This window comes from Felis catus, chromosome A3 (genome assembly GCF_018350175.1).
Source record: "Felis catus isolate Fca126 chromosome A3, F.catus_Fca126_mat1.0, whole genome shotgun sequence".
Lineage (NCBI taxonomy): Eukaryota > Metazoa > Chordata > Mammalia > Carnivora > Felidae > Felis > Felis catus.
Window position 1 is genome coordinate 117,375,396 of NC_058370.1, and position 14,581 is coordinate 117,389,976.

At 52.5% G+C, this 14,581-nt stretch overlaps 1 protein-coding gene across 14 annotated transcripts in view; it reads right to left on the bottom strand.

Moving 5' to 3' along the window:
* Positions 1–647: 647 nt before the first annotated feature.
* Positions 648–14,581, bottom strand: part of PLB1 (phospholipase B1) — a 170,942-nt gene continuing 157,008 nt past the window's right edge. For 12 of the 14 annotated variants that reach the window (XM_045054756.1, XM_045054755.1, XM_045054757.1 and 9 more), the window contains 8 exons: positions 13,556–13,636; positions 12,119–12,184; positions 11,494–11,588; positions 10,229–10,310; positions 9,052–9,156; positions 8,486–8,581; positions 2,444–2,518; positions 648–1,055 (listed from right to left, as the gene is read on the bottom strand). In XM_045054756.1, the coding sequence (XP_044910691.1) occupies positions 852–1,055; positions 2,444–2,518; positions 8,486–8,581; positions 9,052–9,156; positions 10,229–10,310; positions 11,494–11,588; positions 12,119–12,184; positions 13,556–13,636 (804 nt within the window). In that variant the 3' untranslated portion in view covers positions 648–851. Of the gene's footprint in view, positions 1,056–1,889; positions 2,062–2,443; positions 2,519–8,485; positions 8,582–9,051; positions 9,157–10,228; positions 10,311–11,493; positions 11,589–12,118; positions 12,185–13,555; positions 13,637–14,581 lie in introns of those variants that run through there. The other 2 variants (XM_045054759.1, XM_045054758.1) reach the window with 2 other exon arrangements.

Sequence of the window (14,581 nt, forward strand, 5' to 3'; positions counted from 1 at the left end):
CTCAAGGAATGCAGCCTGTATTCTCAGCCTCTCTCTAGTGCTCTCTCCACCATCTGGCAATGTAGAAAGAGGAATTCTTTCCTAAAGTTAGCACTTTGAGAAAATCAGGTGAAGGTAAATAAAGTATTTAAGTCCCAATCCTTTTTTTTTTTTTTTTAAAGGCATTTCAAAATTTCTCTCTTCCAGATAATAACTCTCCCCAAGGAACTCTTCCTATTCTCAGAGGGATCAGGCACCTTTACCTACCAATGCCCAGGAACAGAATTGTACCTTGTCATGAGCTTCTTGCTTTTTTGAAGGAGTTTGTCTTTTGAAGGAGTTGGTGGCACGCACAGCCTTGCAAGTATCACTGTGCACTACATTGTCCTGGGTACAAAACAGGTGTAGAAAAGCTATGTGTTGGAGTGAATGGTGGCCAGCCAGCCTCACTATATTCTAGCCAGCACCTGGTGGCCAGCATTTTCCCCACCTTTTACATAGTGGGTTTGGTGACTGGCGATCTGTTCATCGGGTGCCAGGCAGGCTGGGCTCTGGTTGGCCATCACTTGGGCAGCTCTGGCTGAGGCAGGACATGAAAGGCTCCAGCTCCCACACCTGCGTCGCACAACGGATGGAAAGCGAGAGCTGCAAGCAGGTTAACCCAAGAATAGAATGACTTTGGCCTTTATTTAAATTAGGCAATTCCAGGAGCACAGGCTCCAGGCCCCAAGGAGTCGTGACTGTCCCTTTGGCTTCCTATGTCACCAGGTGACGAAGCAAATGCTCTCTGGTGGCCAAGGTGGCTGAGGTAGACGGCTGGTGAGGAGTATGGCTGGGGAATTGGGGATGAGTGCATGCCCATGGCTGGAGGCCTAGAATCTCATAGTGTTGAGGCTCATTGGAGGATTTTCCCGCTGGCGACCTCCTATGGCTCTCCATGCCATCACCGCGCCGACACCAAGTGCAAGGCCACCTCCGGCCGCCACAGGCAAGGCCCAGGACAGCACCGTGGGGCCTGTTTCAGAATGGTCTTGGAGTAGCTGACTATTCCTCAGGGTGTGGAGGTAAGGGCTCTCCTGTGGAGGAAGAGAGGGTCAGGGGTTACAGGCCTCTGAAAACCATCCTTCTGCCCACCTTGGGCTCGCTTAGTCCCTAGCCCCGGGGGACAATCGTGCAATAACTTCGCACATTTTCTCTGCTCATCCTTCATCGACACTGTGCTCAAACCTCCTGAACGCGGATGGGTATCCAAAGTGGTCAATACCCAGCTATAACCTCCTTTTAGTTTCTCACCTGTATCTCTTTTCCCTGTCAACCTGATGCTGAGATTGGGAACTGATAGGCGACCAGAGGGAGAGAGTCCTGGGGGCTGCAGAGCCCCCACCTCTGTTTCTTCAAGGCTACCACTGGACAGCTGTCCCCATTCCCCCATCCTAGGAGTGCCCGTGAGCAGGGACGACAGTGTGGAAGGACAGCTGGTCCTGTGGTAGGTGTGAGACCCGAGCGTGAGAAGGGCCAGAAGAGGAGGTATTCAGGCCTGCCTCCCTGGATTCTCTCCTTCCTCTGTGCACAGGAGTGTGGAGCCCTGTGTAGGAGCTGAGAGAGTGCCGAGAATGTGACCACTCTCATGGTCTTGGCCAAGTTCAGAGACAATCACATCACAAAGGAGACTCAGTCCCAGTCTTTTGAGAAGTGTGAACAGAAAAGAGACGAACACGGATGCGTGCTGGAGGCAGCAGCCTTAGGGTGAGGGGACAGGAGAGTAGACCAGGGAGGGCAGCACCTGAGCCTTACAGGGTGTGGCTTTCTCCTGCAGGCAGAGATGGGGATGAGCCTCTGGGAGGAGCAGGTGGCAGAGTGAAAGCACAGACCTGGCAACTGTGGGGCTTGGCTGGGCAGCTGATCCTTTCTCCAGGAACATAGTGTGTCTAAGGCGATAGAGGAAGCTGGGTCTCCCCTCTGGATGCTCCAGTGGGACCAGGGAAAGGTTTCAAGCAGCCTTGACAAGACTAGAGTCACTTTCCAGGTAGGCTGTGTAGTGCCTGGCAGCGATTACAGGAGGGCAGAGAAAGGAGGGGAGAGCTGGGGAACATGTTAGGAGCTTGGTCAGCCATCCTGGTGAGGGCAGTAAGGGAAGAAAGGATGTGCTGGGATGGGATGAAAAGGAATCTGCGCTCCACAGCAGTCTTACTTCTTTCTGCACAGCACCCCCTCCCCCACCAGTGCCCCTTCAACTGCCTCCCCTGAGTGCCTCTTCCATCGGACCTGCTGCTTTCCCCCACACCCCGAGGAGCTGTGAAGTTTCAGGGACAAGGAGGAGAGGTGAGAATGGAGAATGATGGCAGTTGCATGATGATAAAGCTCCCAGGGAACTCCTTTGAGCCTCTAGGTCTCAGGGACCCCTGCCCCCTAGGCATCTGTTTCACGCTGGATGGAACAGGCCGGATGTTAGGACATTACTCACAGGAGAGGGGCATTTGAGTTTGGTTCGGCTGTGGGTGAAGTTGTTGGAGGTTGTCTTATGGCCCACTGGCTCCAGCTGGAGAGAGAGAAAGGACACTGTGATTTCCTCTGAAGCTGAGTATCTCACACCTGATTCCCTCCCTCTGCAAGGGTGGGTTGACACCAGCAATAAACACAAGACCCACATCAGATCCCAGCTGCCCTGGCCAGAGCTGGACCTGACTTCTGATTCAGAAGGGGCGGATCAGAGTCCATCAGGCACGGTGGGACCCTGAGCCTGTGTCCTGGATTTACCAAGGAGGGCCCTGGGGCCCAGGAGAGACGGATCGGTCCTGCCACAGCCAGTGTGTGGAAAGGCCGGGCCCAGCCTCACCATCTCCTGCTTCCCTTCTGGGTGGCTGTGATCACAGACCCTCTGCAGTTTTAATTTTATAAAATGTTGATCATCCTATTAACCAACTTGAAGTGTGTGGGGCTAGTCAGTTTCAGAAAAACTTTGAAAACATACTGGTTACCGTGACGTCCTTACTATGTATACTTGGCTTGCCAACCTTAAGAAATCAAAGTTTCTCACTTGAGCTCCGTTGTTTTTCACACAGATGTAGAGGTTTACCTGAAACATCCCTGGAGCGATTGTTGTTCAGAGAGGTTCTGCTTAACACTTTGAATCCTGGGACCCTCTGAGGATGAGCTGGAAGCCACTTTATACCCCTTCCCGGCACCGTTAGCCTGTAGCCGCCCCCTGCCGTGGCCAGCACTGAGAAGTGTGCTCCCTCCTGTTTACACATCCTGACTGTGTAGCCTCTACCCTTAGAATCTGCTTCCCTGCCTGGTCCTGAGCCCCTCAGGTACTGCCCGTAGGGGAAGCGAAAACACAAGATGCCAGCTAACCACCACACCTGGCCCGTGATCTTGCTTTCTGTTGTTTCTTTACACCTGTTCCTTCTCACGAGAAGGGTAGGGTCGGCTGCTCTGGTCCTGAGAGACACCGCGGTGACTGGTGCAGCACAGTGGGAGCATCACCTGGGGCCTGGTTCTGCTGCTACTGCCATGCCGGGCAGGCTCCTGGGCTGCTCTGAGGTCAGGGGTGGGGCACTAAACCCTGTCCCGACCACCCCGATTCGGTGGCTGTGAGCAGCAGCTGAGAAGATGAAAGCTCACTGAGGTGGTTTACATATGTATTGTTGCTACTTCCTTAGAGCTGAGGAAGCACAAACTTCTTGTAATGGAACCTCCGTCGAGGGACAGTATAGATGCTCAAGGTCAGGTTGGCTGATTCCCGGACATTCCAGGAACCCAGGAACCGACTGGCACAGAGGAAGGTAATGATCACGTGGGGTCAATGACTGCATCTGTTTCTCCCTTTCTCCTGGCTCCTTGTCACCAGTGCCCAATGTACCTTCCAGCTGTCAGCCAGCTACCTTCACCGCTTGACTGAAGCTCTGGTCAAGGTCACCTTGACCTCCAGCTCGCCAGATCCACTACTCACTTTTCTGTCTTCTTGACTTTTCAGCAACACTTGTCAAAGTTGGTGCTTCCCTCTCAAAACACTCTCCTGCCTGGGCTCCCAGAACAAGGTCCTCTTCTTTTTTCCTTCCTGCCTTCCCCACCCCCTCCTCCTCTGTCACTGGAGTCCAAAGTTGGAATGAGGGTCCAGGGGTCTGGTGGTTGGTCCACACTCTTTGGCAACGACTCTTCTCTAGGAGGCCTCACTCAATCCATGGCCTCAAATACCCCCGCCCATTAACAACTCCCACATTTTTTCTAAATTTCCGTTCCTGATCATGATTCATTCTTGCTTACCTGATGCCTCCAGGTGGATTTCTAGAAGGCAGTTCACACTTCTTATGGCCAAAAGAGAACTTTTAATTTTTTTCCCCCTCAAGCCTATTTATTTCTTTCCACCACCTCAACCACCCACCCAATTGATTTTTTTCTTTATTCCTTGACCCCAAATAAAGGAGTCTTTTATTCCTTTTTAGGTTTAAATTCCAGCACAATATTAGTTTCAGGTGTATAACAGTGATTCAACATGTCCCTACAACACCTGGGACTCGACACAGCAAGTGCACTCCTTCATCCCCATCACCTGTTTACCCATCCCCCCTCCCCTTCTTCTTTTTCTACCTCCCCCATCAGCCAGTCCAAAACCTATTCCAAATCTGACTCCTTTGCTCCTTCTCCACTGTCATCACCCTGGGCCCAGGCACCTTCGTCTCTCACCTGGGCTCCACTTCCTTCCCTCTAGTCCACTGCTATATGGCAGCCAAAGGGCACACCAGGTCTCGTGGCTCCCCTGTTGGAAGCCATCCAAGGACATGGCCCTGTTCTTGCTTACCTCTCTGACCTTGTTCACTTCCCTCCAGTTACACTGGCCTCCATGCTGCTCAGACACTTCAAACTCATTCCTGACTCTGGGCCCACACAGGTCTTATTTCCTCTGCCTGGAACACTCTGGCTCTAGACCTCTGCATGCCTGGCAGACTCTTGACATTCAGTTCTCAGTTCACAGGTCACTCTTGGACGAGGCCTTTGCTCCCGCCATTATTCTGTCACAGTACCTGCCCCCACCCTCTTTTAAAGCCCTGAATATGGTCAGAAATTCTTAATGATTTGTTGTTTTTTGTCTGTCGTTTGCCCAGGAGTGCAAGGATGTTCCCTTCCCCAGCACCTGGAATAGTCCCCACTGCATAGTGATGCTCAGTAAAGAGTAGATGAGGGACTGGGTGGGTGAACTGGAGTCACGGAGCCCTGAGTGGAGAAGCTCAGATGAGAAGGCCTGGGGCAGGGTGCAATGTCTGTTCTAGGGATTCAGAGAAGGCTTCCTCTAGGAGCGGGCATCTGAGTTGAGTGTTAAGGTGGCTATGAATTCGGAGAAGGTTGCAAGGGCAGCCCAAGATGTAAGGGAATGAGCAAGAGCAGACACACAGAGGCACCATGGGTGGTGCCGGAAACTACTCCTTCCCAGACAGCCCAACTGCCAGTCGGAGGGTGGCGGGAGTGACCACTAGAGAGGTCAATTGGGGCCAAGTCTCAGAAGGCCTGGGGTGCTATGCTGAGGGGCCTGGACTTTCTCCTTCGAGGAGGGGCAGGCCTTGGAAGCTTGGTCAGATTTTCATTTCCACAGATTCCTGTGGCTGCCCTGTGGCAAACAGATGGAAGGCAGTGGTTTGCAAACTCTGTACAATAATATCACTTGAGACCTTTTGGAACCTACAAAACCTGTGGGCTACCCCCAGACTAATCCAGAATTTCTGGGGATGAGGCCCAGGCACTAGTGGTTGTTTGTATTGTTTTTTCTTTAAATCAACTTTCTACCGAAGCTAACAGGAGGAGCAGTGCAGATCATAAGTGAACAGCTGGTAAATTGTGATCAAATGTACCCGTGTAACCGGCATCCAGATCAAGGTACGGGATACTGCCAGCACTCCAGAGCTCCCCTCCCCTCCAGTACTACCCTCCCCCCTCCAAAGACCGTACATTAATTCGCTTGTTTTTGAAATGTATAGACATAGTTGCGTGTCGTTGAACCTTATTTATTCGCTGTAAGGTATTCCATTGCATGAATGTGCCACATTTTGATTATCCATTCTATTGGTGGACATGGGGGGAGCTTCCTGCCTGGGGATTATGAACGGTGCTGCTGTGACTTTTCAGGTGAGCCCACATGTACCTTTCTGTTGGGGATCTACATGGGGGTGGGGTCGCTGGGTCACAGGGAATCCAAATGCTCAGCCTTAGTGGATATGCCAAACTGGCTGCCAGTGTGAAAATCTCCCAGATTATTCTAACCTCTGGCCACAGCTGAGCTTTGCTGTTCTAACGGGGGTAAGCCCAGACACAGGGGCACCGGTTAGGAGGCTCACGTGGTCACCCGGCCCCCGGGCAGATGCAAATGTTAGCGGACAGCAAGATTTCTAGTGAAGAGGGAGCAGGCATCAGAAAAAAGAAGGAAAAACTGCTTGTAGGAAGAAAAAAAAAAAAAAGGAAAACGGCCTCACGCTGCTGGTGCTCTTGGTGTTGGCTTTGCAAAGGTCGCTGGAGAAGGAGGCATAATCTGTTGCGAGAGGAGAGGCAGAAGATGAAATAGTGTAAAGTGTGTTTGTGGCCCCAGTAGAGTGCCTGGCAAGCGTCAGCCAAAGCCTGCAGACGCTATGTCATAGGACTGTCATTGTGAGACATGAATTCACTGGTTATATATGTGCTGATCCAGTTGGGAGCGGGGAGGCCGGGTGATGCTGTGGCCAGGGCACTAGGGGATAGATTAGACATGGTCTAATCTCGGCTTGGCCACGACCAGGCTGTGCGATCCTGGGCAAAATGCTTCATATCCCTGTCGTCTAGTTAGAGCATTCTGGCTAGATGAACTGTTAAGATCTTTTCTGGTTCTAATGGACTATTACATGTGTCACTCTAGAGGTGACAGCAGAAGATGATCTGAAAAGTTGGCACGATGTAATAACTTTATATCTGAGATGGTTTTGGATGAGAACACTGGACTGTATAATTCCCTAAATTATCTAGCACAGGGTAAGATACTCTCAGATGATTTCAGTTTTGTTTTAGTTTTTTAAAATTGGGGATATGGCCAGGACACTGGTGGCTGGGAGCCCCAGACAGTCTTGTAATGTTACTAATATGGCAGCATTCACCTTTTGTTTTCATATCTAATCCCCTCCCACTTGCCTTTATGTATAAAAGCCTCTCACCTGGGGGTACCTGGGTTCCTCAGTCAGTTGTGTATCTGACTCTTGATTTCTGCTCAGGTCATGATCTCACGGTTTGTGAGATTGAGCCCCGCGTCGGGCTCTGTGCTGACAGCATGGAGCCCACTTAGGACTCTCTCTCTCTTCCCCTCCCCTGCTCATGCCCTCTCAAAAATAAACATTAAAAACAAATCCTGTGGCTTTCCCCTGAGCTCTCAGGGGGATACATGGGACTGTGCACAGACACCCACTCTTTGGAGGGGATGTAAAAGGAATGAGGTCATGGGACTCAGCCGTGAAGGAGAACTGGCCTTCAAAACCGCTCTCAGGAATTATGTTGTGCAAACTTTGATTAAAAAGATTACCGTGGAGGTGGGGTGGGAGGGAGCGCAAGGATGTTTTGACTGTAATTCCAAGTCCTGGGCTGATAGACTGTGACGAAACCTTTAGCAGGGGGCAGATTATGGTGTCAACAGCAGGAAACAAAGGGAGAGGAAGGCTGAGCCTGATTAAGTAGGCCAAGGATGGAACGTGCTGGCATGCTGCTCAGGGGACGGCAGTGCTGGGCTTGCTGGCTAAGGAGGCAGGTGTGGGAATATTCGCGCCGGGGAATGCCGGCAGAGCCCCGGCCAGCCCCAACTGCAGTAAAAGTGGGAGTGTGGATGTGTTTAGTCACCATGGGAGAAACGGGAGAATGCAGGTTGGGGTGGGGGTTGGGTTACCCGCTGAGCCAAGATCAAAAGAAGCCACTGGGTTGGAAAGGCATTTCATTTGCTCTGCGCCACAGGCTACAGCTATTGTGGTGACCGGTCCAGCTCTGTGCCGACACAGCTGATTGTAGAGGAGTGGCCAGCCACCAGAGGCAAGGCCAGGTGACCCTGTGGCCCCTCGGCTATATGTTCATTTCCTAAGGTCCCCATTAGCTCCATCAGAAAGGACTGGAGAGACAGGCTGGGTGGCTCTTTTCTTTGTGATGTTCCAGAAAAAGATAACTGGGAATGTGTTGAGACTGGAGTCCTGGGGGCTGGCATTTATTGGATGCTAACGATGGTGTTTGGTGCTGCACACACGTTACCCTCAACAAGGTCACACGGTAAGGGGCTGAAGCTGTTATTTCCATCTTGTTTATCTGATTACAAAATTATCCCCCCCCCCCCCCCCAGCACTGGGAAATTGCTAAAATAATGGAATCTGTCAGGACAAATAAGGTATGCCGCCATTCTGAGCTTTGCGGAGAAAGGGGCTCCTTCCATCAGTAGGTCTTTGTTTTGGGCAATGGTCAACATCCTTGGGCTGCCTCCTTTGACACACAGCCCACTAGGTGCTCGGCCACTCACCATGTTGTTCCAGAGCGCGATGGCCATCTCTGCGTGACCACGTTCTGAGAAGTGGAAACAGTCCTCGGAGAAGAAGGTGAGGTCAGCGCCCCCTCTCTGTGACCAAAGGCAAAGGGATTACCTTTCTGGGAAAAAGGTGCAGCCACCCACCCTTGCGGGCACCCTGGGCATTTTCCCTTTCAATTCTGCTGCCAGTTGGCTCGGATACTGATGGACAAACTCCCCAGTTTTGGAACTTTTAAAAAGACCTAAATTCTAGCCACCCCCAGTCCATCCCTTTTCCTTTGGCCTCCCTGCCCTAATAGTTGAAAAAAAAAAAAAAATGGGAGAGAATGGAAAGCTTCCTAATCTAGCAAATACCAGGGCCATGCCTGGGGAGCTTGGTCACTGCTGACATTCTCCCTTTCCTTCCAGGTACATCCAGGTTCCATTCAGACCAAAAGAAAAGGTAAACAGAAAAAGCAACTCCCTAGGAGCCCTCTTAGAAGTACATGGTCAGAAAGAGCTCAGGTACAGAAGGAAGTATATCGCCTAAGAATAGCCTCCCAGAATTGCCCGTGGCTTACGCTGTTCAGGGGGACAAGAGTGTTCTGGAAGAAAGGCTGTACGACCACTGCGAAATCTTCACGCTGCAGGTACTGGTGCCAGTATGACAACCTGGAGATGCCACTCTGGGGATGGGAGAGAGGTTCCTCAACCCTCCTGGCAGGACTGGGCAGATGCGTTCTCGTCCTGCCTTGCGCTGGCTGTGAGGGGCCAGCCCACCCTCGCCCAGCGCGACTTCAAGGGATGCTCCAGTGCACGTGCAGGCATTCATCCTGCCTGTACCTGGGCATGGGCCCCACCCATTCTGTTCTGAAGTCTCTGAGGCTGGATTTGAGCCTCTGACCAGACTGCTTGGCCCAAAGACCTCCCCTGTTCTTGCTGCATGAAGAGCTGAAGTACCACACGGGGCTCCACATCTAGCTCAAATGGGGAGCATTTCAACACTAGCTCCCCAAGATGCCTATAAACTTGGAGGATGAGTGTCCATGTAAAAGGGATAGATGGGCTTCTCTTCCAGAAGCTTTTAGGGGCGCCTGGGGGGGCTCAGCCGATTGAGCGTCTGACTTCGGCCCAGGTTGTGACCTCATGGTTCATGAGTTTGAGCCCCACAGCAGGCTCTGTGCTGTGGATTCTGTGTCTCCCTCTCTCTCTGCCCGTCCCCAGCTTGCACTCTTTCTCTTTCAAAAATAAACATTAAAAAAATAAAAAAAAGCTTCCACTCCATCTGGAAAAAAGGGCCAGGATGTTAAAAACAACAACAAAACAAACCTGAGAACCAGAGAGGGGGGAAGTTTGGTCAGGGGAAACTTCTTGGAAGAGGTGAGACCTGTCCTGTGCACAAGAACGTGGGATGGGCATAGCCAGAGGGGACAGCAGGGGTGCACACAGAGTTGGGGATGGAGGGAAGCAGGGGTGGACTAAAGCCCAACAGGGTGGTAGACACCTGCCCTGCCTCCTCTGGGTGAGAGATGATGTCTGGCACATGGCATCTACTCTGGTCACCAGGGCAGCGAGGCAGGAATCCTCCCAGCTTCCTCTGAGATTTCTCCCTGCCCAACTTGGTGTTCTTTTCACCCGGAGAAGGGTTGCAAGGCCTGTGATCTGCCTTTAGGGAGAGGCCTTGCTCTCAGCAAGCCCTGCTCTGGGAGTAGAGGGGGGTTCCCAGCTGGGACAGGAGGAGGAGGGGTGCGGGTTCACCTGGAAGTTCCAGTTCATTTTCTTCAGTTCTTGCATCTCCAGAGAATTCTCCTGGGAACGTGTGAGGCAAGTGCAGTTGCTCCTGGGAGAGAAGGGGTCCTGTGGAGAGGTGTCTGGGTGGCTGACCCCCTCCCCCCACCAAGGGAAGAAGGCCTGGACCCTGTATTGCCTTGCATGGGAGGATGGTAATACACAGGTGTCCCTGCAACACAGCCTTGGGTGATTCTGGGCACTAGGGGTAGCAGGTGCTTGTTTAAAGAGAAGGTGGGAGAACTGGCACCCGATATCTGGGTCCCCTTGCCACCTGGCTGCTCGCGCCCAAGCCTGGGCTTCCTCCAGGGAAGGGCTGGAGGTTTGGAAAGGCTGCCATCACCACCTTATCTCTCTCCATGTTCCGGAGGGCCCCAGCTCTACCTCCGGCTGCTTAGCGCTTGCCCTCAGGGCTCCAGAGCGGGGAGCCTCTTAGGAAGCAGACCTGAAGACCCTGCAGGAGCCGTTCACACCTCCTAGCTACTGCCTGTTCCACCCTGGCCGGTTCCCAAGAGGAATGGGAACCAGCCGGTCACCTTCCCAGCAAATCCATGGGACCCCCAGCTGGGACTCCTCGGCCCCCTGCAGAATCTCCTCTTCCATAGCAGCCTCACGGGAAGTCTGGGTGACCCTCTGGCCTCAGAAGCTGACAACTTCCTGCCAGGGTCACAGCTGAGCTTTAATAAATTCCAGCCACCAACAGAAATTCATGTCTTGTACAGCATACCTTAGCTCTAAGCCTGGCTTTCAAGGATGTTATAAAAGCTATCGCTTACTGAGCGCCTGCCCCACAGGGACCAAGCCAGTGACACGCATTTCCTCTAGACCTTGCATTACAGGTGAAGAGGAGGCCCAGAGAGGTTATCTAGTTTGTGCAAGGTCCCACAGCTCCTACATGGCACACCCAGGTCCAAGACAGGTGTCTTGGATGCCCGTTGCTCCATATTTGAGAGGCAGCACAGGGCACTCACAGACAGTGCAGAAGCCTTAAGGATCATTGGTGTGTGTCTCACTTTACAGAAAAGCAAACTGGGGTCCAGAGAAATAAAGTGACTTGCATACAATAGGCATTCAATAGCGTAGAGGTATTTCTGAATGATCTTCCAAGCCCCTGGCTAATTGCCGATGTCTGCCTTCTGGATAGGCTCGCCTGCTTCTGCCCGCACTGGTCCATCTGTCGGCACCTGTGAGTCCCACCCTCCCCAGGTGCCCTCGCCCTGGGGCTGTGTACTCACTGAGCGGCCAGCGGCAGGTCGCATTTCCCACCTTGGCCCTGGTGCAGGCCAGCCAACTCCATGACCTCCACCACGTTGATGAAAGCCCTTGGAAGCTGTGGGGGAGCAGAGGGGGTGAGCTTCGTTAGTCCCCAGGCCGTTGCGGGGGATGCTGGTTACTACTGGAAGGAGCCTAGGGGGTCCTCTACAGTCTAACTTCCTCCTCCCCAATTTTACCAATGAAGAACCTGAGGAACAAAGAGGGCATGGGACTTGTATCATCTCAGTCTTCTTTAGTGGCCCACTTTATAGCTTGGGAAGCTGAGACAGCAATCACTGGCCTCAAGTCACATTGCTAGTAAGCCACAGTGCCTGGCCACAAACAGGCCGACTGGCTCCAGAGGCAAGCTCTTTGCCACCAAACGGTACAGTGTGATCCAGTTAGAATTTCCCTTTCAGGGGAGCTTTGTCCCTACCTCCTTCCCCTTCTTCCCCTCCAGGTGCCCTTGTCTGCTCACAGCGGGGCTTTTCTCAGCACATATCTCACTAAACACAGCTGGCCTAGATGTGCCCAGAGGTGATGCCCGGTGAGGGAGTAGATAGGTTGCTGGCGGGAGAGGAGAAACATACGGCTGCTCTTTCCTACCTCCTCATAGAAGATGTCCAGGGCCTGTTGGATGTGCCGAATGTACTCCCCAGCTGAGTGGGCCTCCTATGAAGAAAGAAGGGGGCTCTTGTCATCCCCTGGGTTCTGTGAGAGGATGATCATGGTCTGATGACTAGCACAGGAGGATGTGGGATGGTGGCAGAGGGTACAGAGGGGCTATAAAGGTACTAGACAGGCTAAGCCCAGTCCTTGTTGGCAAAAATCTTCCTTTGACCCCTAATAGACACCATGGACAATCCCGAGGGATCCCCACCCTGATCACAGTATCTCAAACCCAGAGGCAGATTCTGATAGCGCTGCCTACCCCGCCAATTCTCCAGTCCCATCTGTCACCAGCGTCAGGCTTCTGAGCCACATCAGTACCATGATGACCACACTCTCTTCCTTTGCGCTGTGGCCCATGCTGGCCCCATTGATTCCCCCTAACTTCTATCTTTTTGACTCACCTCGAGGGTTTCCTCCTCTGACCCTTCCTAGCACATGGTCTGAGTTAATCCTGGTGGTGGCCTCTAGGTCTTTCCCACAAAAAGATGCTTTCAGGACTACAAATCTGGCTTTGCAAGAGGGGCAGGTATTCTGGGGATAATAGAGGCATTTTTCTCTACGAGGTGTCCACAGGCAGCTCTGGGGACTCTCTTGGCTTCCTGGACCCTGTTGAGTCCAGGACACAATGGCATTTAATCCCCCTGGTGATGGGTCACTTCCTCCTCTAGAGTCTAGTAAGGGAGAGAATTGAGAGGAAGAGGCTCAGAACAAACCCCTGGGTGGGGGAGGGTAATTCTCGTCCAGCCTTCGGTGGTTGGTCTCTCTGAGCCATGAGGAATGATAAATGCTTTCTCCCCCTGCCTGTGACTTCAAACATTCTACTCTAATGTCTCAGTTATGGCAGCTGCTCTTTTCTGGCCCACTAAATACAGGACATCCCCAACTTAGAACAAGTTGTATTTCAACAGTTACAGCTTCCCAAAGACTATAAGTCTGGACATATTTCCCCATAGAAACATCAGGAACAGGCTGGATTCTCAGGCTGGCTGGCTGAGGTTGGTTCACTTACGAGATCCTCGGGGCAGCAAGCCCTCCTACTAGGACCAGTTTAATTTTATCCAACCTTGTTTATGACATTGTTTCAGCTTCCCCCTGTGTACACACACATGCACGCACATAAAAGAAAAATCAAAAAATGGGTAGGGATGCCAAGTAGGTGTTGGGGGAAGCTTGCCATGTACTCATTGTATACCCAAGAACAATATTTGTGTGAGAAAGAACAGTGTCTGAAGAGTGGGTGCATCTAGACACTTCTGGAATTGGGGAACCAATCAAGCTGCTGTCCCAGGGGCCACTCAGGAATGGGAAAGGCCGGGGTCTGCCTGGGAGAGCGGGCCAATGTGACTTCCACGGGGTTGAGCAGGGGCCTACCTGATTCTCACAGTAATGACACATGTCGTTGCTCCCAATGAAGAGTGTGATCAGCTTCCAGTCATTCTCTAGATCAATTTCCTGGGGGGGGGGGGGGGGGGACAGGAAGCCCTCAGCTTAGGCTTTTGTTGTGCATATGCAGATGGCATTCACCAGGACAGACAGCAACACCCCCCCCCCCCAACCATTGTCTTTCGCCCTCTTTGTATCCTGATGGAGAGAAGATGCCAACTGGAGCCTCCCTGACCTTCACCTTGGTTCCTGGCAAGGAGCTCCAGAGAGTGGATTCAGTGTGTGCACTTGTGTGCACTTGTGTGTATGTGTGTGTGCGCACACGCTTGTGTCTGCTCACACAGGAGAGGATGACTATTTTTCCTTCGAGATCCTAAGCAAGCTGCAGTATATCACGAAGCAGGGTGTATTAACACACCCCTGAAATGTCATCTCAATGCCTTCAAAGGAGCAGAGGGCAAAAGATACAACTAGAAGCAAAAGCCCAGAGGCGCCTCTTGGGAGAGGGGGCTGGCGGGGACTGGAGGTGGGGTGGGGGCTGGGGAGGCCCTCGAGGAGCCTGCCTTCCGCTCAGCCACCACCATAACAGGAGTCCTGCCAGGCGCTGAACTTGGAATTCCAAGGCCTAAACACACAGAGCATTTAAAAGAGTGCCGTGAGAAGTTTCAGAGGGGCCGGGTAAGCGGGAAGGAGGAAGGATCGGAATGAGAAGCCTATTTTTAGAACCTGGGGTTTACATAATAGGGCTCTGCAAAGCCAACTCTTGGGTAAGGTGGGAAACTGCCAGAGGCCAAGGCCAGTTCTGCTACCTCCTGTGGTGGGCCTCAGGGGTGCGGGTGCCAGAGCCTGGGTCAGGAAAGGGCAGCAGAGGCCTTGGTGGTAAGGCCTGCTTCTCGTGGCTTGTCTGGCCCCTCTTAAAGACAAGCAGGGGCTGAAACGGTGCAGAGCGGGCTCTCTTAGGGCCGCTGCACCCCCCTACATAGCTGGAGACTAAGCACCTTGTAGGGGGGCCCA